Raw genomic sequence first — 25,943 nt, forward strand, 5'->3', positions numbered from 1 at the left:
AACCCCACTACCCTCATGCCCTTTTTGTCTGTATTTTTAAAGACATTTATAGTACTGGATAAAGCGAAGACAATCCACAGGTTCAGTGCCACACCTGCCTTGTACCTTTTATCTCCTTTCAATATCACTAGAAGACTAGCTATTAAGATCTTGGTTCATTCATATCCTTTTCAAGTGGTTTGTTAAAAATGGTTACTGATTAATATTACTAATGTTAACACTAGGAGTTTTGATTTAGTGTTTGAAAGTGTTCCTGCCAAAAAAAAATTATTCTTTCAAAATCAGTCTGGGCTAAGATTAGTCATTTAATCTGCTGATTAAATTCAGAAGAGAAGTCATTAGTAGAGTTCCCTAAGATGCAGTATTGAACCCAACCCTGTCTAAAATCTTTATGGATGATCTGGATGAAGGGGATGAGTGCACCCTTGGTAAGTTTGTCGATATCACCAAGTTGTGTGGGAGTGTTGATCTGCTGGAGGGCAGGAAAAGTGGAGGGACCTGGACAGGGTGGATGGATGGGCCAGACCAAGAGCATGAGGTTCAATGTGACCAAGTGCTGGGTCCTACAAATTGACTTCAAATTGACCCATTCCGTGCTACAGGCTGGGGCCAGAGTGGCTGGAAAGTGGCCCAGTGGGAAAGGGCTTGGGGTGCTGGCAGACAGCAGCTGAACATGAGCCAGTGTGTGCCCAGGTGGCCAAGAAAGCCAGGGGCAATCCTGGCCTGTGTCAGGAGCAGTGTGGCCAGCAAGGCTGGGACAGTGACTGTCCCCCTGTACTCAGCACTGGTGAGGTCACACCTTGGGTGCTGTGTCCAGTTCTGGGCACCTCAATTCAGAGAGGACATTGAGGTGCTGGAACAGGTCCAGAGAAGGGCAGCAACGCTGGTGAAGGGTGTGAGTGCTGTGAGGAGCTGCTGAGGGAGCTGGGAGTGTTTAGCCTGGACAAGAGGAGGCTCAGAGGGACCTTACTGCTGTCTGCAACTCGCTGGAAGTAGGGTGTCGCCAAATGGGGGGGGCAGGCTCTTCTCCCGGGTAACCATTGACAGGACAAGAGGAAATGGCCTCAAGCTGCACCAGGGGAAGTCCATGTTAGACATCAGGAGGAATCTCTTCACAAAAGAGGTTGTCAAGCATTGGAATTGACTTCCAAGGGAAGTGGTAGACTCACTATCCCTGGAGGTGTTCAGGAAGTGACTGGATGTGGCACGTATGGTCTAGTTGACAAGTCAAGAGTCAAAAGTTGAATTTGGTGACCCCAGCAGTCTTTTCCAACCTAAATGATTCTGTGATAGGTGTATAACCATCATTCTTGTGAAATGTCTTTGCATTATTTGTGACATTGCTAGTGATAGTAAACTGATTTGTATTATATATGTTGTCAGTACTTTATGTCCTGGTCAATTCCTTGTATATTGTGTTATGCAAATTTGGCTTTTAAAAGTATGTTCCTTAACTACAGTCAACATTGTTCAACAAGGTCATTATGCTCACTATTTTGGCAAATTGTGTATTAATGACATGGAGAAATCTTCCAGAATGGGCCAAATATGTAGAGTAAGTATACTTAAAAAGGCTAATAATTTTTAAAATGCTTTAAAAATGAAAAGCAAATTAAGAGCTAGACCATGCAGTTTTACTTACTTGTGTAATACCAGTATCCACTTTTTCCTGTTTGGAGTTTGATCATCCCAAAGCAGCACAGTCCTGCAAGCTCTGCGAAGGAAGGAAGCTGTGACATTGTTAACCTTTTTCTCTGAACAAAATGCTGATAAATACATTTCCTCAGAATGTTCGTACAAGCAGTGTTTTCATGCATTTTCCTTCCTGAGCTGTTCTTTATCATTAAAAAAAGAAAAAAAGAAAACGGTCATTCCACCCAAAACTACTGCTTTTCAGTGTGGAAAATGCTTTCCATAGCCCCTCCAAAACACCTTCATTTTGTGTAGCAAAATCTAATTGTGGGACACACCCACTCTTTAAAGAAAATCCCTCTGCTGAGGATTATTGTTTATCACTCTTAAGTCTACATGATCAACTGTAAAGCACCTTCAGTAAGTACTAGGTTTTACTTGCCCATGGACTTTATTTCTGATGTGGCAACCATGCTCAAATGTTATTTGAACAAAATTTTTTTTCCATGTTATTCATGGTTATCATTATTAGTGATGAAATTAAAAAATCTTATGTGCTAGAAACTGCAAAAATATTTTTCTGACAAAATGGAAAATTATAATCCTATTATCTCACAAAAGAATGGTGGAAAACCAGTCATACTTTATGTGAGTTTATAACTTGTGTTCAGTGCATGTACTAATTACTGGGTTTGAGTCAATTTCCTGTATGCTCATGGTGTATCACTGAACAACACAACAATCTCTAACTTTTGCTTGCATGTTTTCTCATAGGTACACTTTCACTGGAATTTATACTTTTGAATTTCTAGTAAAAGTCTTTGCAAGAGGCTTCTGTATAAATGATTTTACGTGCCTTCGTGACCCCTGGAACTGGCTTGATTTTGTTGTCATTTCCTTTGCGTAAGTATATAATATTTTTTAAGTACAATAACCAAACTTTTTGAACTTGTAATAGTTTGGTTGGCTTATATTAGTTCATATTAAATTACTTGTAGCTGGATTGTGCTTCATGTATTTCCACTAGAATATTTTAAAGTAGTGTAGCACATAGCAGAATTAGTGGACTATTCCACAGTACAGAGGATACCACTAACAATCAATTTAAAATAGGATTTTAAAACAAAAGCAGGTCTATAGGTTTCATTTTAAATTTGCAGTTAATGGTAAATCTTAAGGGTGAATTTCTTAGGGAAAACTTAATTGAAACATGAAAATATGAATGCAAGTCTTTAACTTATTCCTTAAAAAAAAAAAGTACCAGGATTTCTGGATTTCAGGTCCAGGTAAGTAGTATAAGCTCTGCCTCAATTCTGAATAACTGTGATTTAATCCTACAGGTATATAACAGAATTTGTAAACCTAGGCAATCTTTCAGCTCTTCGAACTTTCAGAGTATTGAGAGCTTTGAAAACTATTTCTGTAATTCCAGGTAAGAAGTAACTGTGTAAAATAGTAGACACTCTATATCACCTCTATTTAATTTTGTGTGTGCTGTCATTGTGTTTGTGTGTGGAATCCCTCACTACAGATATGTGACAGAGTTTGTGGACCTGGGCAGTGTCTCAGCGTTGAGAACATTCAGAGTTCTCCGAGTTTTGAAAACAATATCAGTCATTCCAGGTGAGAGCGAGGTTAAACACTGAGGCTGACTGAAACTGCACAGAAGCTGAACTCATGTTTTTAACAGAAACATTCAGAATTTTGTCTTAATTTCAATTTCATTTCCTTTTCTAATTCTGTAAAACAGTCAGCCTCAGAGTTTAATAGTCAATTGCATGAAGAACTCATTTGCATAGCCTGTATATTCCTCCATTTAATAATGTCAAATTTTCTCTCCCACATTAAGGATCAAAATTAAGTCTTTTTAATGTGAATGTTACATATACATATTTATGAAAGACATTTGGGATTGAAAATTTTAGAGTTTTGTAAAAGTTGAATTTCTGACAGAGGAATAAGAGAATAATGAGTAGCATGGGGATTGCATGATGTAATTATTATCTTATGATGCCAATCTTCACCAAACCCCACGTCCAACAGAAGATGAAGCATTAGAATGCAGACATTAAAATTGCTACTGAAATAAAATTGTGGTCTCTTTTTGTTTGCTGTTACAGAACCAAATGTTGTGTATTGTAATAGGATACTGGCAAAGGTTTGGAGCAAGAGGCATCAAAAAGAAAATAAAATAAACTATTTTCTTTAGATATAGTGTACATGTATAGAGAGCATGAATTCAAAGCTCTTGATTTGAAGAGCAGGTGCTTTGGAATGTATGCCATTCATTCCCATTCATATTTTCAAATTATTTTTCAGGAATGATGAAACTTGTTGGTAGCTTTTCCTTTGGAAAATGTTTTAAGACTGTTTTATTTAAGCTGTGCATGGTCTTTAGTAGTGTCTTGGAGACTAGATTGGTTAGATTGCATTTTAGCTTAGTTAAATATTTAATATTATAATAAAAATCTGCCTCTTTTTGCAGGCCTGAAGACTATTGTTGGAGCTTTAATTCAGTCTGTGAAGAAGCTTTCAGACGTGATGATCCTCACTGTGTTTTGTCTGAGTGTATTTGCACTGATAGGACTGCAGCTGTTCATGGGCAACTTGAAGAATAAATGCCTGTTCTGGCCATCAAAAAATTCAACAGCCTTTGAAACACATGTAGTTCCTTACTTTAATGATACAGAATTGAACTGGGATGCATACATTAATGACGAAAGTAAGAAATACTGTTGAAATTTGCTAAAATGTGTATGTAAACCAACACACCATCACAAGATAATATGTTCTCTTTATCCTGTTTTATACTGCTGGCTAAAGATTAAAAAAACCCAATGAAATTGGATGGCAAAGAATAGGAATTTGTGTATATTGCATCCCAAGCTCATGCTGACACGATTGCTCTTTCCTTTAACTGCACTCAGAGATGTATGTAGTGGCTTCGGTTAGTTTTAGGGTCATGGAATCATGTGGGTTGGACAGGATCTCCACAGTCCAGACCAACTGCTTCTCAGCTGCAGGTCCAGTTAGAGCAGACTGCTCAATCCCTTGTTCCAGTCAAGTTTTTAGCATCTCTAAGGATTGAGATGCCACAGCTTCTTCTGGACAGTATGTGCCAGCACTTGACCATTCTCACAGAAGCTTTCTTGAAAATCATTTCAGAATTTCCCATGCTCAAACTTGGATTAGTGGCCTCTTATCTTTCAGGAGTATGCTCCTGAGATGTTTCAGGCTTCATCCTCATTACAGCTTTCATGTTATACTTGTAGGTAGAGTGAAGGTCTTTGCACATCCCTCCCTCCCTGCCTGCTCCCTCCCTGATCTTCTCAAGGCCTCACAAAACCAATGCTTTTAGGCTCTTTTTGTATCTTTAGGGTATAAAAAAGACATTGTTTTAGGACTTTATTTTTGCAATGTATTTTTATTTTGTTGCCTAGAGAAGCTGTGGATGCCCCATCCCTGGAAGTGTTCAAGGCCAGGTTGCATGGGGCCCCGATCTATTAAGTGGCATTCCTGCCCATTGCAGGTGTTTTGGAAACATCTTTGAGGTCACTTCCAACCCAAGCAGTTATATGATTCTGCCAGTATGTAAACCCACTGTTGGGAAAACACTAATGGGAGATTATGAACATTCAAAACCTGATGATGAACATAGATTCATCCTCACAAAAAAAAAAAAAAAAAAACAAAACCCCAACCTCCTTTCATTTGTAAACGTGTTATTTCTTTTTTTTCTTTAGGTCATTTCTACCGCCCAGAAGGAGCAACGGATTTTCTGCTTTGTGGCAATAGCTCAGATGCAGGGTAAGATACACTGAAAATGACATATTATCTGTCTAAACATGTAAAAAATATCAATCTAAACTTTAAAAAGATAATTTAGTTACCTAATGTCACAGTTAATAATAATATGGTCATGGTTCCTAGCAGCTGGACACTTGAATGAATAAAAATGTTAAATGACAAAATACTTTGCTGGAAATTTGTTTTAAAAGCTCATATGTAACTGGAAAATTCTATGTCGCTGGTAAACTTTGTGTTGTCAAGGACTTAAGAACATTGTTTGCCATGGGTTTCCTGCCATTTCTCAACCCTAAAAGAGCAATCATATATAACCAAATCATATCATTCTATATGCTTATGAGGTATCAGTCCATCCTTTGGTTCTGATTGGTAATAATTTTAAAACGTTCAAACTATTTTAGTAAACATTTAACTCATGTGTCTAACTATGAGATGATTTTGTGTACGTGTATAAATGCACATCAAACAGGCACACGTACGTGAAAAGAAATCTTCACAGTGTTTTTCCATAGAGGTTTTGGGGACAAGAGGCTCTTCTGTCCTAATTGAAACAGTGTGCTTACATTTGATATCAAGATTGTATCACCTACTCTCAAAACCAATATGAAAAGTTTATTGAGATAAAAGTGTCCCTGTGCTGGTTATTTGCTCTTGACAAATTGGTAGAATTTGTTAAATATGCGCATGTGAAGAAGCCAAGAAATCTGCTATGCCAGCCTCACTGACAAAGTTAAGCATAAAATATGTGTGCTGGCTGTCTTCTTCCTGCATGGAAGTATCCACCTATTGGAATATCTATATTAAGTACATTTATTATTTTCATTGAAGAGATATTTTCAGAGGTAATATCAAACTGTTGATAAAAAATTTTATTTTGTTTAAAATTGTGAAAGATGATAGAAGGAAATACTGTTATCACTTTTTTACTCTCTGGATTATTTTTTAAAGAACAGACTTTTAATTTCCTCACTAATCTTTGAATTGTTTTAAGCCATAAATAGCAGCACCATCCACAGATGAAGCCTCATAAGAAGCTCAAGAAACAATAATTTTTTTTAAATCGTGTTAAATGAAATTTGTGTATGGATTGTTTTGCCTCTTTTGTTTTGTTTTGTTTCCCTCTTCTAGTAAATGCCCAGAAGAGTTTATCTGTGTGAAAGCTGGTAAAAACCCCAACTATGGATATACTAGCTTTGACACATTCAGTTGGGCTTTCTTGTCACTGTTTCGACTGATGACACAGGACTATTGGGAAAATCTTTATCAGTTGGTGAGTGTATTTTTAAAATTGTGGTCAGTGTGTTACTGGCCCCAAATAAATTGTTCTTATTTGTATTACATACCATTGCTATTGTTAGCCATTTATCAAAGGAAGCAAATTCAGTTGCAAAACTAAGCAGATATGGGCACTTGATACAGAATCTCACATGATTTCTGAAGAGGCACATGAAGGGGTTTTTGGTCCATAATTTAATTTTTGCAGTGTATATTTCATTTTGTGCCTCATGGTATTTTCAAAATAGTCAATATTGAGTTTAAAAAGACTTACTGACACCAAAACCTGAACTTTAATTTCAGTACCCTTAGTCCTATTTTTTTAACTTAGAATGCATGACTTGATACAGATTAACTTTCTTACACTAACTTTTCATTATATGGTGTGTGCAAATGTGTTAATTATAATAAATACTATCTTCTCATTAGAGAACTAGCCAATTGTGCCATTTTTAGATCATTTGTTTGTTTCAAAGAGAAAGCATGCTAATACATGGTAAGCATTCTAAGCCTCCAACCTGTGATATGTGACTGACCTTAAGAACTCTGATCCCACATACTTCCCAAGATTATTAGGCATTGAAGGAGGTTTGTCACAAAGCAGCAAGATCCTTAGACACGGTTTTCACCTTCAAGAATGCTCCCTTTATATTTGTTTCTGAATTACAATTACTTTGTAATTCAGAAAATGTTTGTGATTTTACTACAGAAGGAAAACCAACTAAGTTCTGAACTTTTCAAAGTCATTAATGCTTAGGAACTGCAGAAGTGATACATTTCTTCACCAGCTGGATTTCTCTTCTCCTCCTATAGACACTACGAGCTGTTGGCAAATCATACATGATATTTTTTGTTGTGGTGATTTTTCTGGGTTCCTTCTATTTGATTAACTTGATCTTGGCTGTGGTTGCCATGGCCTATGAAGAACAAAATCAAGCAACTCTTGTTGAAGCAGAGCAGAGGGAGGCAGACTTTAAACTGAAGCTTGAGCAACTGCGGAAGCAGCAAGAAGAAGCTCAGGTATTTTCTACCAAGAATCTGGGCCTTAGTGTGTTCCTTTGCCTGCTATTTGTTAAAACAAACCCAATAATTAAATTTACATATTAAAAAAATCCATTCTTTAACATAACTTGCAAATACTGTAGACTGGTTTTTCTATGCTCTTTATTGTTTTTAAAGTATATAATATCTAAAGTGTTAATGAATTTCTGAACTGAGAACAAAGAGTAGCATCCAAATCAGAATAATAGTTTTAAATGAATCTCTGTTACTTGGGGTAGTAGCTTGTAAACTGTCATGATGATTTTCCAAATTCTCATCTTAGAAATAATTTCAATACTTTTCAACTCTTGATTAGAGTGTAGAATATTTTCATCTATAAATTTCTGATTCATTTTTGCTACTTGTGCTGCTACTAGCGAATCAAAGACTGGAAGCAGCTTAAGGAAGGTACTGACAATAAAAGCTAGGATTACAATAAAATTTACAATAAAACTAGGATTAGTTTACTAAATTAATACAGGCGGAAGTATTACTCTGTTTGGCTCTATTGCTTTCTGTTGCATTCACTATAATTAATAAATTTAATAATTTTCAAATATTTTCTAATGAACTTTGTGACTGTAGACAATGTGGGCTGACTCCATGACATGGGTGCTAAGTAGAACTCCATTCAAATTCCATTCATACTACAGAATTTCATTTGTAGCTTTGCACAAATCCAGCTGCACTGTTTGCTAGAAGTAATTTGATACAAATCTTAAGAATAAGATTATCTTTCTTTTAAAATGATGTGATTTATAAAGCATCTTGTTAAATAATTGCTGTGGCAGGCAATAGCAGCAGCTGCAGCAGAGATGACTGAGTACAGCTGTGAAAGTGGGAATGCTGCACCCTCAGATAGTTCTTCAGATGCATCCAAGCTTAATTCAAAAAGTGACAAAGAAAGGAGAAATAGAAGGAAGAAAAGGAGGCAGAGAGAGCTCTCTGGAGAAGAGGATGACATGAAGGATGAAAAGCTTCCAAAATCTGAATCAGATGGCAGTATCAAAAGCAAAGGTTTCCGTTTTTCTTTTGATGGGAACAGACTAACTTATGGGAAGCCATTTATATCACCCCGCCAGGTACTGTGAATAATGCAATTGTAATTTTTGGAACTTGTGAGATTATTGTCATATATAACAAACTTCACTGCAACTTTGCAATGTAAGACAACAAAGGAAAAATAATGTAGCATTCTCTTAAATACCAACTGTATTTCTCAAGTGTACTTTCAAAAAGTGTTTTGTTGCCTCTCATTTTATTATTTAGGACCTTAACGTGCACAGCAGTATTGCATTTTCCTAGTTAATCTGAGATAGAAATGCCTTCTTAATTCATAAAAGGAATAATTAAGTATAATGTATGAATGTAGAAGACTAAAGGTATTGGTATCTTTTAACATAATGCATGATCTTTGTGGATCATTGAGAGTTTATGTAAAGCTTGGTTTTTCTCTTTAGAGCATGAAACAACTATGGCCTTATATAGGTTATTTTTTTTCTCTGTAGTCATTGTTTTAGGTACACTGTAAATTTACCCATTCAGTTGACTTTCATCTGTAATGCATCTTTGAGACCAGCCTGAGGCAGTGTATTAAGGATAACACTGAAAAATTCCAGGGGAATATAAATTATTATTGTTTTTCTTGTACATAGACATGAATTTTGTATGCTTATAATCTTCAGACGGTCGTTTTTTATGTTTCCTTTGCAGTCTTTGCTGAGTGTTCATGGCTCCCTGTTTTCTCCCAGGCCTAGTAGCAGAACAAGTCTGTTCAATTTTAGAGACGACGGACGAGAGAGAGGCTCAGAAAATGAGTTTGCTGACGATGAGCACAGCACGTGTGAGGATAACTCGAGCAGGAGAGAGTCTCTGTTTCTGCCGCGCAGGCACGCAGAGCGGCGCAGCAGCAACATCAGCCAGGCCAGTGGGTCATCCAGAAGGCTGACAGTCTTCCCAGTGAATGGGAAGATGCACAGCGCTGTGGATTGCAATGGAGTGGTTTCCTTGGTGGATGGACCACCAGGTCTGTTGTCTCCTACTGGACAACTTCTGCCAGAGGTGATAATAGATAAACCATCGACTGATGGCAATGTAAGAAAGTTTGAAATTACTCCAGGTTTCATGTCCTTTCTTTATTGCATGGACAATGTTTCAAAAATTATTGCTTTGAAAATAGATGGGAAGTTGTGAATGCTTTTGGAATCTTACTGTGTTGAAATGGGTTTGAAGTGATTTAGTCAAAAGTGAGAGGCTAAAGCATGAAAGAGAATAAAGCAGTAAGTTTTACATACCTGCACAGAAAAGATACACATACATCTGCTTAATGAATCAGATTAGTAATGTTCCATTGTTAAATCTGCTTTTGAGTGCAAAATAGGATGTCCAACTCTAAGCTTCCTGTACATTATTAGATTATTTAAATTATTTTTTTCTTTGTGGTTTTAGTCTCCTTTTAAGTGTATTTTTCTTAGTAAAGAAAAGTCAGTAATATGCATTATTCTGCAGTAAATAAGCAGTAAGTAATATGCATTTGTTCATACATTTGGTATTGTGCAAATATAGCATAGTCTTAAAAATTATGTTGACACCTTAAAAGTCCTGAAAGCATTTTTTCCTCCTGGGTTTCAAAGACTGAGTTGCTCACTGCCTAGGATCAGGGTATAATTAAAAAAAAACCAAAAACCCCAAACCAACAAAACATTTTAATTCTGCTCTGTTTTTCCTTTTCCCTCAGTCTGCTTTGGGAATGGAGCAGAGACATCTGCATGTTTTTTCCTAAAAATATAATTTTACTAAATTTTTTTGGTCAATTTCTGTGCGTCATAGCACCTGAAAGTACATGAGCCAGCTTCCTTGCAGTTATCAGCCAGATGCCTTGCAGTTATAATTTTCTTGCAGTTTATTATACGCTTATTTTAATTCATTTATTTAATGGATTGAAAAAAAGTGTACCCATCCTTGTGCATTCAAAAATTCTTCATAACTGAGATGTGCTCAAGACTATAGTTAGAACACAACTTTTATTTTTTAAAATTAAATAATGAAAAAGAAGTATTTAGTTTTGGGATCAATGAAGTCAGACCTATGCTGTTACTTCAGTTGAAATTCATAAAATAAGTCAGAGTTGATAATGATTGAATTTAGAAAATATAATTTAAATAAGTTTTGAATGGGTACAGAGATCAAAACTGATCTTTAAAACTATTTTATGGAATAGTTGCTGCACAAATCCAACTGCGGAATCTTCCTAGCATTATTCCCTTGTTAGAAGGGTCTTGTGAATGAACTAGTTTAGAATGGAAATATTGGTAGAGCAAGTATGGAACTGGGAATTGTTTTTACACAAGTTCTGCAAGTCTTCCTTTGTTTTCTTGGCTGTAGCCCCCTCCAAAATTTATTGGTGTCTAAAGTGGAGTAATGTTATTTGAGTATAATGCAGTGGAAGTACAGGAACTAAGTTTTCAAATGTTTTTCTTAACATTTTAAAAGTATTAATTGTATTAGGATGTATATAATGAAAACAGTAATTAAAAAAAATCCACAGTGTTTCTAGTATTTCTAAAGTTGAATTTAATTTACACACCTTTTTTTTTTTTTTTTTTTTTTTTTTAGAGCACTACCACAGAAATAGGAATAAAAAACAGACGTACAAGTTCGTATCAAATACCAATGGAGTTGCTGGAGGATCCTGATTTAAGGGAAAGGGCCATGAGTCTAGCTGATGTTATCACAAACAGAATGGAAGGTATGTTGTAGCTGCAGACACTTGAAGTTTCTTGACATAGTCTTAGATTGCTTGAAGGTATTATACCACAATACAAATAGAGAAGAAAAAAAAATATGTAGTCATTGCAAATATATAAACTGAATAACAGGAAACAAAATGCATGTGCGTAGTGAAAAAAGAAAGGAAGCAGGTAAGCAGGCTGATGTAGAAAACTCATTGTAATTAAAATGGGTACTATGTGTGTGTTTTATGCTTGTTATTCATGCTTAGCAATGCAGTTATTGGAAGAAATGCCTTGTGATACATTTGCCACTAACCGTTCCATATAAATATTAGAGAAAATTCCAGGCCTGGCTTTAGTTAATAAGGAGAAGAAAATTTTTCCAAGGATTGCTTTGAACAGTGGAATGACTACTAGAGAAAATAATAAAAAAAGCTTGAATAATTTTCAAAATACTTTTAAGGCTAAAATTAATGTTATTTTTTCCTGAAAATAAGTACTTAGGCATTTAAAAGGACTTTGTAGTTGAAAGCTTTATTGAAAAAAAGATCCCTAATCTTAAGCATAGTTCTTATGGCTTTTTTTGTTTTTTTAAACAAGATCATATGTTATTAAAAATAGACATGTTTTTAAAGTATTTGCTCAGAACACCTGAGGTTTTTCTGTAAGTCTTCTAAAAGCTTTTGTGTCAGAAACAATAAATTAAGTTCCTGGAAATCTGAGGATGTTCCCCCAAGTGTCCTTAATGGTTCCAGGTATTATAAAGTTTAAAACTTAAAAAACCAGATAAAAAATTACCTTCACATTCTCCAAAACTTGTTCACTGTAAATTTCTCTTTTTCTCCAGAACTTGAAGGATCCAGACAAAAATGTCCACCTTGCTGGGATAAGTTTGCCCATACTTTCTTGATTTGGGAGTGTTGTGAGCCCTGGTTAAAAGTGAAGAGTATAGTTGAATTTATTGTAATGGATCCATTTGTTGATCTGGCTGTCACTGTTTGCATAGTTTTAAACACACTATTTATGGCCATGGAACATTATCCGATGACTAAGCAGTTTGAGACTGTACTTACAGTAGGAAATCTGGTAAGTCCTTCAATCTATAAAATTTTATACTGGTGGAACCTGATTTCTCTTTGGAATAGAATTGCTTTTATAGTTTTTGTCATCCCATAAAATAAATATTAAAGGTTTAATTGTACTAAAAATAGTCTAAAATACCATTTGGAATATGTTGTATATAAGAGCATTTGAGAGGTGTTGCATCTTAAATTTTGTCTTCTGTATTACAACTTCTTCAATAGAGTTTCCAAAAGCCAGAGTTTGAATTATCTGAAACTGAAAGAAATCTGACATGGTTTTGTTTAGTATTGCAAAAATAAGTAGGAGTCAAGTTAGATCCTTTTTAGTGTAAGTACCATTGACAACACAAAAAGAGCTGAATGCTAATTTGTATTATTATTTTTCACTGCTATAACTATGTGTTGATTTTCTTGAAGACCATTTATTTGATTGGACCATAACAATTTGGAAGGCAAAGAATGTGTGACTTATTCTAAGAGTATCTGTTGGTACAGCTGAGTTTTGTTCCTTAGTGGACACAATGTGTGAGTTGGGTTTGGTGAGGTAGCTTTATTTTGGTTTATAAAAGCAATAATACAGGTATGTTATACTTCTTAACCTATGCTTATTCTAAGTGGTTATTCTGGTGATTATGATCTAGGAAAATAATAAAACAATTTGGTTATTGGAATATGTGAAATTCTAATACATGTTGGTAACATACTCAGACTTAAAGAGTCAAAGTATCAGCATTTAAATTATATGCTGATTTTTTTTATCCAATATGGATATATTTCACTTTTTTCACCTTAACCTGGAATTAGAGATCCTTATCTGTACAAGAGAAGCATCTCATGTTGCTGTTAAAATACATGCAGGATGCCTTTGAGGAAAAGATAAGGCAGACAAATAGATGAGGATCAGTAACTCTTTCAGAGAGCTGTCTTGTGATTATGTTTGTATGTTTAACCCAGAAAACTCCCATTCCTACCTTTCCTATGTAATGGAGTAGTTTAGTATGTGTGAGTGTAAGTGTTCCTTCATGCCAGGAATTTGTGTGGGCTCCCAGTCAGCCAGTATGCCACTATGACACTGGTATGGTTTCAGCAGTTGCTGTCTTCCTTTTTGGACTCTGTAGCTCTGCATTTTAGAGACTGTAAAATGCTCCTGACTTTTTTGAATTTTTTTTGATCTTTCTCATAAAAGATAGTAATTTATGTAGTTTTGTAGATACTGGTGATCATACATCTGTAGTAAATACAATGAATTTATTTCAGAGATGTGGTTTGCCTGCTGCTTCAGAAGATGTCAGAGGCATTCAGAGTCAGAAAGGAGTTTTACTTACGCAAGCTTTGGCATAATTGAGCTTTTTTTTGGCCGTTAGAGAAGATAAGCTTACTTATGAGTTGTTCTATAGACTTCGTTAATGGTACATCACTCCAATTTATGACCAATTCATGTTTTCCCACACACCTTTGTTAAAGCAGCTTCCATTCTGACAAGAGCAAGTGCATTATCTTGCTGGGGAAAGTTCCTTTAATTAGATTTAATTAGATAGATGGCAGATAAAAGGAGCAAACTGAAGCCTGTTAGGAGTAGCTTATTCTTCAGTAGATACTGAATGTACCTTAGCTTTAACTGATCTTACGTATTTATGCTGCAGCTCTTTTTGATGTCGCTACTTACCTTCTCTCTGGGGTTCACCTTGTGATAATTTTACTTAGTGACATCCTGCTGTAAGAGGGGTGCTACTTCTTACTTCAGTTGTTCTTTATCAGTGGGTTCAGCTTCTTCATATTCATCCATAAAGTAACAGTAATGTTTTTTTCTTCAGGTTTTTACTGGAATTTTTGCAGCAGAAATGGTTCTCAAGATAATTGCCATGCATCCTTTTAATTATTTCCAAGTTGGCTGGAATATTTTTGATAGTTTTATAGTTACTCTTAGTTTGGTGGAGCTTTTTTTGTCAAACGTGGATGGATTATCCGTTCTCCGGTCATTCCGATTGGTAAATAGTACATCTGCATTAATTAATGAATTATGTTTGTATTTCAACTCTGTTCATATAAATGAGACACCTTTTAGTATACTTTTTAGTAATTGACACAGGGTATATCTGCAGGTTGTTTTAAAAATTATTTATCATGGAATACTCTGTGTCATTTTACTGTTCAGAAGCAATTATTCTTTAAGGGGAAAGAGCTGTAATTTTATTGTAATTGTTTAAACATGAATGAGTAAAGTTTAGTGAAATGTACAATTATTTTAGAGTATATTGAGAAGTAGAAAACTTTGTAGTCTTGTTGGCTTTCATGTCTGGAAATAGCAAAAAGGCTAGAGGTGTTCTTTTAAAATGTAGGAATTAAAAAATTCATGGGTTTAATAAATTTTAAGAAGATTGATTTTTCTTTTCCCCTTAGCAAAAAAAAACCAAAAATCTTTATTTTATTAGAAAAATATTTTAAATTTGTTTCTACATGTAATATCCAAAGTGTATGTATTCAGAATCCACTGTCTGAACAAATACAACTAGTGTGCTGTTTCTTTCATGTGGAAAAGCATTAATATACTAAAACAAACAAGCAAAACACTACAAAAAAAAACCACAGGGGAAAAAAAAGCAAAGTCTAAAATTTATTACATTTTAAAAGTGTGGGTTTCATGAAATGCTATGGAAGTTATGGTTGTTGGAATCCTGTGAAGTTTTTCTTTTTGCTCTTGCTGAGAGTCACTAGTTTGCAACACACTGCTACCTCTATAACATTTTTGTAACTACTGCAAATAATCCCTGTTTTTTTTTTTTTCCAGTTGCGAGTTTTCAAATTGGCAAAATCTTGGCCAACTTTAAATATGCTGATTAAGATTATTGGCAACTCAGTGGGGGCTCTGGGGAACCTGACCCTGGTGCTGGCCATCATTGTGTTCATTTTCGCTGTGGTTGGGATGCAGCTCTTTGGGAAGAGCTACAAGGAATGTGTCTGCAAGATCTCCAGTGACTGTGAACTGCCTCGCTGGCACATGCACGACTTTTTCCACTCTTTCCTGATTGTATTCCGAGTGCTGTGTGGGGAATGGATTGAAACCATGTGGGACTGCATGGAGGTTGCAGGCCAAGCCATGTGCCTTATTGTTTTCATGATGGTCATGGTGATTGGAAACCTGGTGGTATGTAGTCAAAATAATTTTTCAATTCATTTAGAATATGAGAGGTAAGAGAACCAGTAATTAATTATAAAAGTATTATTAAATGTGATTTTAAAATATTATTTTATTGTCTGGATTTGTTATGAGTGTGGGTTTTGAAATGGAGTTTTCTGTTTGTTAGATTTCTGGTCCTATCTAGAGTCCTCGGGTTGGAGGATGAACGCCCCCGGGTCCAGAGTGCAGTTCAGAGGATGTGGGTGAGAGTGTGCAGCTCCAGGTGCTCAGGGTGTTGTGCGCTGCTCCTGCTTACCTAGAGTGGGAGAGAAGAGCAAGGGCACCCTCAGTGTTGGACATCCAGAGTGGAAGTTTCCTATTTGCAGAAGAGGATATAGCAGGGCCTTTTCTCCCTAACTCATTTAGTCCTTGCTTCCAATCACACTTAGGCAGGTTATTGGGCCTTTTTGTAAATCTTTTTCTGATCTCTCCTGTCTAAATGACTGCTATTGCATTCTTAAGACTCCGAAGCATATGCCATTTTGAGACCTGCTTGCTGCACCACCAGCATTTTACACAAATGGAGTAAGGAAACTTGAATTAGAAGGAAAGTTGTTATGCAGGAAAATCCCCAGCTTCAATTACTTCAGGTTTTATTTTGCTTCTTCACTTTTTTGCTTGATATTTCATAAGTGCTTTCTACAGATATTTCTGACATGGCCTGTATTATATCTGCATTTTTCTTTTTCAGAGAAAAGCATCAGATTTGCACTAGTTTATATAAATTTCTCTTTTTAAATGTTTTATTTATGTTTTTTAACTCATCAGTATTTAAGACATTATTTGCTCTCGCTATTGCACCACTTTTCTCATTCCCTCTGTTATTAAACATCTCTGCTTTAAATTATTTTCTGTAGCAGAGGAGATGGCTAATTTTTAAATTAGCCGTCCTGTGCGTATTCTTTAAGAATAAAATTTCTGAGAGGAGTCAGGTAGGTGTCTTTAAGACAGCCCTGCTTCTAGTTGCACAGCCACTTGCTTCAGGATTTTCTATTAATCTATTGTCTTATAATGAAGAGAACTGTGAAGTTGTTTGATTAAACTCCATAAGTAGTTTTCTATACCAGAAAATTGAATTTTGTGGAATGAAGTATCCACCTATGTGAATATTTCCACAGTGTTGACTATATTCTGATTTTATTCCATAGCTCTGGGAAAACTTCTTACATAAGCACACATCCCTGCTGTATTTTCAGTGCAGTTTTGTCCATTTGTCTTTATGTATTCCTAAAATATTTTATCATCTTGCATTCCAAGCTGATGAGAGAGCTGATTTCAAGATTTTAAGAGCTGGTACTCTGCTGCTTTGGCATTTGAGTTCCTGGTAACCTCTGGGCTTTTGTGACTGATGTGTGTTCTATGTTTTGTCGTATTGTGGGAAAAGGATGACTTGGGCATTGAAAGGCAGGGTGCATTGCTCATTTTTTAAGTTGCATGCAAAAAAATTATTTGTGTGAGTTTGGACCAGCACATAGAAAATCTGTTTCCTGCATAGATCAGAGTGCTGTGATTTGCCAGAAAGGTAAACATGTTGAATCTTTTCAGACAGTGCCAAGGAATCATTAATTTCTGACCTTCTACAAACATAAGCAGTGTAAAGCCACCAAATCCCCTCTGTTGAGGTATAGGGAAGGTATTTTACTTTAATTGCATTTGCGTTTTATTTACTGTGTACTTTCAGAATCTTTACTGTAGATGAAAACACAAAACCTGTGTTTATAATGTGTTCATAATAAGCATGTAGATGAAAAATGGGAAAAATCAGCTCTGTTGTATTTGTTTTTTTTTATTTTACTTAGGTATTGAATCTTTTTCTGGCCTTGCTGCTGAGTTCATTTAGTTCAGACAACCTTGCTGCTACAGATGATGATAATGAAATGAACAACTTGCAGATTGCTGTTGCAAGGATTCAGAAGGGAATAGCTTATGTGAAGAAAAAAGCGGGTGAATGTCTCCGAAGGCCTTGTTTGGGAAAACAACCTGCTGTAAATCAAAGAACAGCAACAGATCAGAATGATGAGAGAAAACATTGCATTCCCAACTTTAATGCCACTGAACAAAAGATAGATAAAAATTATGGCAAAACTGAAAATGGAATGGCCACTGTTATAGGTGACAATGATTATGCACCGTTCATAACCAACCCAAGCCTTACTGTTACGGTACCAATAGCTGTTGGAGAGTCTGATTTTGAGCGTCTGAATACAGAAGAGTTTAGCAGTGACTCAGATTTGGATGAAAGCAAGGAGGTAAAATTTAAAAATTTTATATTTTAGACAAATTAATTACACTGAGTGTATTGTTTCATAGTGCAATTCTTCTTGCTTAGAAATGCAAAGCAATTGTACCTCAAGATTCTTGGACTGTACAGAGTGTGAATATCCTGAAATGGGAAAGTGGAGTTTGAGAGAGTAGAAAATCCTGATAGAACTGCATAAATTTATGTGAACCCATTTATAAAGATGTTTGAAAAGCCAACTACCAAACTGTTAGTTGAATAGAGAAATTAGTACTTATGTACAGAATACACAGTGTCAAAAGACTGGGTTTTTTATAATTGTAATGTTTCTTTGAGCTAAATGTAGGTAAACTGCTATTTAAAAATATTAGAGAAGATAATAATAAAGAATATTAATATTCTTAAAGGAAAATCAGCTTAACAGGGTAAACTTAACAGAGGTGCTGACTCAGGCTGATGAGAGCAGTAGCAACAGTTTTCATGTTCTGAAATCAAAATAATGGGGGAAAGCCAAGGGAAAAATGTTTGTATTATAATGTGAATGTATCAACTAAAAACTCAAGGGTAAGAACCAGAATTACTGAATGAAAAAATATTAATTTCTTGTTTTTTGGGGGGGGGGGTTTAAACCAGTCATTTCTGAGAAAACTGTCTGATTTTAAACTGGGTCATCTCTAGGACTGTAGTCATTTGTTAGCAGCTTCAATCTGAGGGGAAAAGCAAAATCATGGATTTTGGCAGGATTTTGAAAGACACTAAAAATTCAGATTGCAATCTGTGGCTCGAGCAGACTGTGTCTGGTATCACCATCTCTGGCACCTGAAGACACGAGGACATAAATAGAATATCATCACTTGTGCAGACAGCTGTACTCCAGTCTGGATTGCTTTGTCTGCATTGTTTTGGGGGTTTTTGGGTTTTTTTTTTGTTTACTTTTGGGTTTTTTGGGTTTTCTTTGTGTATGGTTGGTTTTTGGGCATTCAGTTGATGAGTCTGAGAGATTTTTGATTGGTTGTGTGCTTTTTAGGTTTTCAGATGTTTTGTTTTGAACAGGCAGTTAATTTGCCAGTATTACTTCCAATGTTTAGAAAATAATTTCGTTCCTGGGAAATGTAGTGAAATTAAATTTAGAAAGGCGTAACAAAGTATTCTTTAGGTGTTTCTTTTATTACAGATTACAGTGTTCAGCAGTATTACACTTATTTTTGTTATTTCAGTAGCTTGTTTCCTGATCCTTGATTTGTTCCATCTACTTTTTGGAGATTGTGTTACTCCAGATGTTACATTGACCACTCATTTGAGAAGACTGTAGATTAGTAAGAGGCTTCTTTATAGCAAAGCATCAATATTATTACCCATTTAAAACAGAAACTACTCTATGTAATGAAGCTATAATATTTGCTGAATAACTACTGCAACTTTTACATATTATTATCTGACTGAAGAATATTGGATTTCTTAGTGTTTTAATAAAACTTGGGTTTTGTGGAAGGAATATTTAATGAATCTGGGTAATTTAACTTGAAATCTACCACTTGCCTGGAAATTAGCCTTCAGTTGAAGACACCTATTTCTTCAGTATTTTATATTGTAGAATTGAGTGACAAATTCTGTGCCTTCTTACCTCTGATATTCAAGATGATACATGAGCAGTAGCCATTTATAGGATACTGTTACCCAGTATCACTATTCACTTGCTCAGATTTGGAAAACTGGCTGAGAATTGGCAACCACAGGAGATACATAAACTAAGAAAACACCCCTTATTTGTGTACACTTGTTCATAGTCAGTAGGGAAATGGTCTTTCATCTTGTAGATTAGTTCAGCTTTTTCTTTCAGACTTCCCCTTTAAATGGAGCAGTTTGTGTTGGAGTTGTTACATAGCCACATTATAGGATGAACCCTTGAGAAGCCATTGCTAAGAAATGAGATCAGATTTATACCAGAAGACAAATTGAGGAACTTACAGGTTGATTGCTCAGCATGAGGTTTTGTTTTTCATTGCTATGTCTGCTACAATCCATAATGAACTGTTTGAAATTTTTCTTAAAATCATTCAGTTAAATATTTAAAGATGCTGGGGAAATCTTATGCAGAAGTTTCCATTTTTAACATGGTATGATTTACTTTTTATTTTGCCTGCAGCTCTTTTCTGAAAGAGAGGACCTAGATGTATCCTAATTAGCATCTAGTGAAGACCTTGAAAATGAAATGCAAGGAGAAATATGTTCTGTTGTTTTAAATGTCTAGTTACTACCACTTAAAGGATACCTAAAGCTGAAATAGTGTGGGTGCATCTGTATTTCTTTTTTGTTTGGGTCTTTTTTTTTTTTTTTCTGGAGGAGGAAGATTTGAGGGTGAGGGGATTTTCAGTGGTGGTTTGTCTTTTTGTTTGTCGGGTGTTATTTATGTTCAGGCCCAAGTCCAGTTCCCATCTATGAGCATCGGATGTTCTGCTAATCTTACCTTTTCCATTATATATTTGGATATGCCTAAAGCTCTAATCCACACCTAAAAATATTGTGTTTTGCAAATGTGTGACATAGTAGGAATCCACACTTCTGTTTCCATTACTCAAACAACCTCAAGGGTACCATATTTTAATTTCACTGCGTGCCATTCTCTCACAGGAGTAAAATCAAGCTGGATCAGTCGAGACTGGTGCTTTTAAACCAGGCAGAGCAGCGTGTCAGCATGTTTACACAGGTTACCTAAACAAATCATACATATTTGATCACTTCTGAGATTGATTGGCCTGCATGCTACTCAGCTCCAGTATCTTTTTCCCCATATGTTGCAATGTAGTGGGAACATGTGCAGCTCTGTAAGCTGAGTCCCATGACTCACATCACAGCATGACCGAGGGCAATGCCCACACCTTCTTCTCTCCTTGTTGCATCTTTGGTATTTTCTGTACTATATCTGTGGCATAACATGCATGCTTTGTAAGTTTTATTCTTGTTAACTGAATGATTAAGAATCAGCACTTTTCAAGATCAACAGAGGTTCACAACCTATGATTTTATGACAATGGGAAGGTTGTCCTCACTTGATGTTTTCTGTTCATCTGTTGTACTATGTTTTTAGCTGTCGTGTAATTACGAACATTTTCTGATCACATTCATTTTGACCAATGACTCTGTAATATTACATATATACAGTTACTTGTATGCTAAAATGTTAGTATCTTTTATAGAAATTGTTTTGTGTTTGTTCACAATGTTTTTGTAATTCACATTTCAGTTTTCTCATGTAAGAGAAGCTAAAATACAAGATGAAAGATACACTCCTAGGAACAATCAAATGTAATTTTTGATACATATGCGTAGTTCCCTTGAATATGAGTGTAATGATGTAGTTATATTCTAGTCATGAAGTTTATATATGTCTGCAAGGTTGGAATGTAGGGAATTATTTATGTAAGTTTTATTCTTCAGCATAAATGATTTTTTCTTTGTGAACATAATCCAATTGCTTTTTTTTTATCAAAACAATCATAAAACATTAATCAAAATTTCTATGCAGGTATCTAAATAAATCTGGATTGTTTAAAACTACATAAATAAGGATGTTCAAAAAAGAAAGAAATATAAAATAGGAAAACTCGGAATAAGGATCAAATTAAGACAACTTTTAGAAAGACAAAATAAGGAGTTACTACACTCCCAAACCTCTAAGTTCAGAAACTCTAGAACCTTAAAACTTACAAAGTTTCTTATTTCACTTAATTGTACCAAGCTATGCATTTCTTATTCCTGATGATCTCTTCTCTGTAGTTTGGCAGTTCTGCTCTTTACCATTGAGATAATCCTTTTGAAAATACAGCTTTTATTTGTGTGGATTTGTTGTGGAATCATTATATTCCATCTATTCTTTTGCACTGTATTACATATTGGAAGTATTTAGGTCTCTCTTCTGTGTACAAGGGGACACTAAACTGTTCAGAAAGAATAGAAAAATATCTTTTAGGGATTTTTGAAGCTATTTTCAGAAAGGCACTCCAGTAGGGAAGAGTGGAATCGTGATATCCCATCCTACTAGTCCCAGGTATTAGGGGATGAGTCTTATTTGATGGATGTTGATTTTGTGACACTGCTCCTAACTCAAGCTTCGGCTTACATGAGTCTGGACCAGTGTAGAGCAGCATGCAAACCAGTAAACTGGGAGCTTCCAGTCATTTGACTGAAATATACACAAATCTTTTTCATTTGAATGTCACTTTGTCTTACTTACCCTTCCCTGTATAATAAGGCCGTGCTTTTTTCTAATAGATAAGTGTGGCAATTTTTTCTAAGTTATTCCATTCAATCCAGTGTTTAGTGTACATCTAATGTGGCCTTCTTACCTCTGTTTAGTAAACTGAACAGCAGCTAAGGGCCTTGGAAGTTGAAGGAGGAACATTTCTGTCTTTCCTAAAAGTTCTCTTCCTGGAGTTATTCCCCAGATCAGTTAGACTTCTGCAAAGACTTCTGTTGTAAATAACAAATAAACTAGACTTCTAATTTTTAATTAGAGGGAGAAACTCTGCTATGCACATTGATTTTTATGATCACTTTTTGTTGTTGTTGTTGCTGTACCTGTATCTTAGTGAAAAGTATGAGCCCCTCACATAAAAAAGAGAACTAATGTTTAATTAAATCTGTAACTCTTCAACCAGTAGGATTATACTCTACACCATCTGTAGAAGAGGAGGCCAGACTACCTGGTTTAGTTCACAGAATAGTTCTGTGAACAAATAGTTCACAGAATCTCTCGTTTTATTTCTAGAGTAAAGAAAATTGCCCTTTGTAATTAAAAATAAACTTTAAAAAGCTCTAAACTCTGATTCTTCTACCATGAGTTAAATGAAATACATAACTTCATGTTCTAAACATATTGATTCTTTTCAGTTACTATTTTGTTTGCAGTTGTTCATCTTTTATATTTTCATTTGAATTAATGTCTTCTGCTAAGCTTACAGTTCAAATTACTTAGGGTACTTCACATTGCTATCATTTTTTTATTAATAATATGACAAAAAACTTCTTTATTCTTAAAAAGAATATGTTTTAAAAGTAATAGTCTGACTTAATTGTTTTAGTTTACTCACCACCACTGCAACATTTTGCATTATATATGCTATGTCATGGAATGATGAAAGCAGCATAATATTAGAATTGTGGAAGGCATATTGTGCTATCCCTGGGTTCAGTAGAGGTAATGATAGGAAAAGTTGTTTGGTGTGAATATTGCTGTTTTGAAATTATGTTACTGAAAAAGAAAATACATTTTTACAGTAAACAAAAGTATTATGGGTGTTCTGTTCCAGATAATCAGTTTGTAAAGTAATAGGAAAGCAGGCAATATAAAAAAAACATTTTTAATTTAAGTTAATGAAGAATACTGTTACCTATTGTTATCATATTGGCAGTATTAATTCAAAAACATAAAAAATTATTTATTACCAAAAATAATCGTGTCCTTTCACATTTAACAGTTGAGATGTAAATACAACTTGATTGGATAGTAACTTGTCTGCATTTATCTTTTAGATATCTCTTAATCATAAAAATATAACTAAATTAGTAAAATTGGTGTTGATTTAGCAAAACTGAGGTTGTTTTATAAAGTGTGCTTACATCATTCCCTACAGACATTTACTTGTGTGACTTCATTACAGATGTTTTATACTTCTTGATGGTAACATTGTAAAATGTCAGAGAATGCTGTGACCAAAACTACTCTGATTTAGTTTGGTACTCATACTTAACTTAAGTGTACAGGACACCACATATTCCCTTAAAGTCTCCACATCTCTGCAGTACACAGGCAGATTGCAAAATAATATATTATTTATTCTTGTATTGGAATGGGGCTGGGGTTTTGTGTGTGTATGTTTGTTTTTATGTTTGGGGATCGTTTTAATAATATGACTTACTTAATTATAATATTAATTATTTAAAAAAACCCAGAAAAACCCCAAAATTATTTCTGGGTGTTGACTGTACGGGTATGTGTACCAGAGTAATGGGTAGTTTCAGAATGCACAATGTACTACATATGTGCATTGGCAAAGAAGAATGCAAATTAATGCCAGTTGAAATGTATAAGAAAGTAATAGTAGAAAGCAAAATAAAGAGAATATGTACCAGCAAATCAACTTGGTAACAGTTAATGTTCTAGAAATTTTGAAATTCCATGAAAGATTCCATGGTATGCTGTACAATCTCTAGATAGAAAGTGGCAATTTATGCACATTTCAACAGCATTGACTGCTATGTGTGGATGTTTTTTTGTATTTCTGGTGAAAAACATTGTTCTTCTTATTATCGGCACATGGTGTTGCATGCTTGGTTAATTACACTTCTAAAAATATCAATATTAATAAAGTAAAAATATAACTGAATTTTATTTTCAGAAGCTAGATTTTTCCAGCTCATCAGAAGGAAGTACAGTTAATTTAACTGTCTTTGGAGAAGAAAAAAGTGAAAGTGAACCAGAAAAAGCATCAGAAATACAAGCATGCTTTACAGAAGGTATGGAAATAAAATTTGGGCATAGCAATTACATTTTGCTTGTTTGCAACAAACATTGGCTCTTCAAGGAAGCTATTTGCCATAGCAGTCCTGGATCGTAACTCATCAAGTCTTAGGGTATGATTAACTTTGCCTGCTGTAGATAGCAATACTGACATCTACAAAGTACTGTTGGTTAAAGCAAAGTTCAATATGTGTGTATGTAGTAATTTTTAATATTTTAAAATAATCGCTAGGCACAATTCTACAAACTTATTCTTAGCAGACAGTAATTCTGTTGATTTAAATTACTTTGTCAGTAGTGAAATCTGCAAGATCAAACCCTACGCTAGGCTCACTTTACTAAGAAATTTAAAATGAAATCATGTGATTGATCACTTCCTAATGCACCATCATTCAATGGAGAGTTTGACTCAAACAGTAAATTTTTGTTGAGATTGCACCATTAATGGGGAGAGAGGTTGTATAAATATACTGTGGGTTAAAACAGGTGGATGAGATCCTGTGTATCTATTTAAGTAAAGAAGTCAGAACAGCATACTTGCAGGTCCTTAAATATTTTGATTTATTTTAGTTCTGAATAGCTGCATCTTCTAGGGGACTACTGAAATTTACTATGTAGGAAAGAATTTCTGGGTTTTTTTGATATTATGGAACTTAATTTCCTTTTAAATCATGAGTAAAATAATTCAGAGCAAAATATGGTCCAGGATTAACTCCCCTATCCTATTCATGCTTTTTAGTTTACTGTTTTGCAGACATCTTTGATATTAGGCTGGGACCTTTGTCCTTTGAAGTATTATTTTACTGGTCTTTATATACCGGAATTGTTAGTGTGGGTATGAATTGACTATATGAAGTTCTTAGTTAAAAAAAAAAATCCAACAAAAAAAATGTACCCTTCTCAAATAATTTGACAATATATTAAAATTCTTCCTTATCCTTGTTTTGTGTGTCCAACTCATTCTTGGACATAAGATTTATTTTTTCATAGTATAAGCGTGTTGAGTGGTTGAAGGTAAGGTAGTTCATGTTCTTCACAGTGGTAGCTGTTTTAGCTGAGATGATGAAATACAGTGTAACTTATTTGTAACATAGGAACTTAATGACACTTCACAGGAAAACCAGAATGCCTTCGGGATCGGTTAAAGTCATGTCAACTTGGTTTTGTTTCTATGTGATTGATAATTTTTAAAGAATTAAGGAGGCTACTCTTGGCTATGCAGTTACTGAGATTCATTACTAACAGTGCCTTGAAGGTCCCATGATAAAGTTGGGAGCTCTCCAATGTGAGGCAAATTCCTGTGTTCAGTTGCCACAAATCTGTATCACATTGGAAAAGCTCTTGTTTTCTCCTGTTAAAATATTTGCTTATGTAAAGAGTTATCCTTCATCAGCCCTTGGAGCATCAGTTGTTCCTCAGCATTGTAAAAAATAGTAAT

General features: G+C 34.9%; 1 protein-coding gene and 1 long non-coding RNA gene across 4 annotated transcripts in view; one reads left to right on the forward strand and one right to left on the reverse strand.

Annotated features, from left to right (window-relative positions):
- LOC102061715 (sodium channel protein type 2 subunit alpha) overlaps positions 1-25,943 on the forward strand; it is a 69,301-nt gene that overhangs the window by 20,317 nt on the left and 23,041 nt on the right. For 2 of the 3 annotated variants that reach the window (XR_012581978.1, XM_074548560.1), the window contains 16 exons: positions 43-160; positions 1,465-1,555; positions 2,407-2,535; positions 2,973-3,064; positions 4,118-4,354; positions 5,376-5,439; positions 6,568-6,709; positions 7,528-7,734; positions 8,547-8,837; positions 9,469-9,849; positions 11,371-11,503; positions 12,334-12,572; positions 14,383-14,556; positions 15,357-15,713; positions 17,546-17,995; positions 24,384-24,501. Coding sequence is in view for 2 of the 3 variants with exons in the window: in XM_074548560.1 (XP_074404661.1) it covers positions 43-160; positions 1,465-1,555; positions 2,407-2,535; positions 2,973-3,064; positions 4,118-4,354; positions 5,376-5,439; positions 6,568-6,709; positions 7,528-7,734; positions 8,547-8,837; positions 9,469-9,849; positions 11,371-11,503; positions 12,334-12,572; positions 14,383-14,556; positions 15,357-15,713; positions 17,546-17,995; positions 24,384-24,501 (3,223 nt within the window). In the remaining variant the exon portion in view is untranslated. Of the gene's footprint in view, positions 1-42; positions 161-1,464; positions 1,556-2,406; positions 2,536-2,972; positions 3,065-3,163; positions 3,256-4,117; positions 4,355-5,375; positions 5,440-6,567; positions 6,710-7,527; positions 7,735-8,546; positions 8,838-9,468; positions 9,850-11,370; positions 11,504-12,333; positions 12,573-14,382; positions 14,557-15,356; positions 15,714-17,545; positions 17,996-24,383; positions 24,502-25,943 lie in introns of all 3 variants that reach the window. The other variant, XM_074548561.1, reaches the window with a different exon arrangement.
- The window catches only part of LOC106629262 (uncharacterized), a 71,857-nt gene that overhangs the window by 6,855 nt on the left and 39,059 nt on the right, over positions 1-25,943 (reverse strand). The window contains exons 2-4 of the long non-coding RNA XR_012581979.1: positions 14,235-16,002; positions 12,285-12,415; positions 1,643-1,730 (exon numbers count right to left, since the gene is read on the reverse strand). This is a non-coding gene — a long non-coding RNA (uncharacterized LOC106629262). The remainder of the gene's footprint in view (positions 1-1,642; positions 1,731-12,284; positions 12,416-14,234; positions 16,003-25,943) is intronic.

This window comes from Zonotrichia albicollis, chromosome 10 (assembly GCF_047830755.1).
Source record: "Zonotrichia albicollis isolate bZonAlb1 chromosome 10, bZonAlb1.hap1, whole genome shotgun sequence".
Lineage (NCBI taxonomy): Eukaryota > Metazoa > Chordata > Aves > Passeriformes > Passerellidae > Zonotrichia > Zonotrichia albicollis.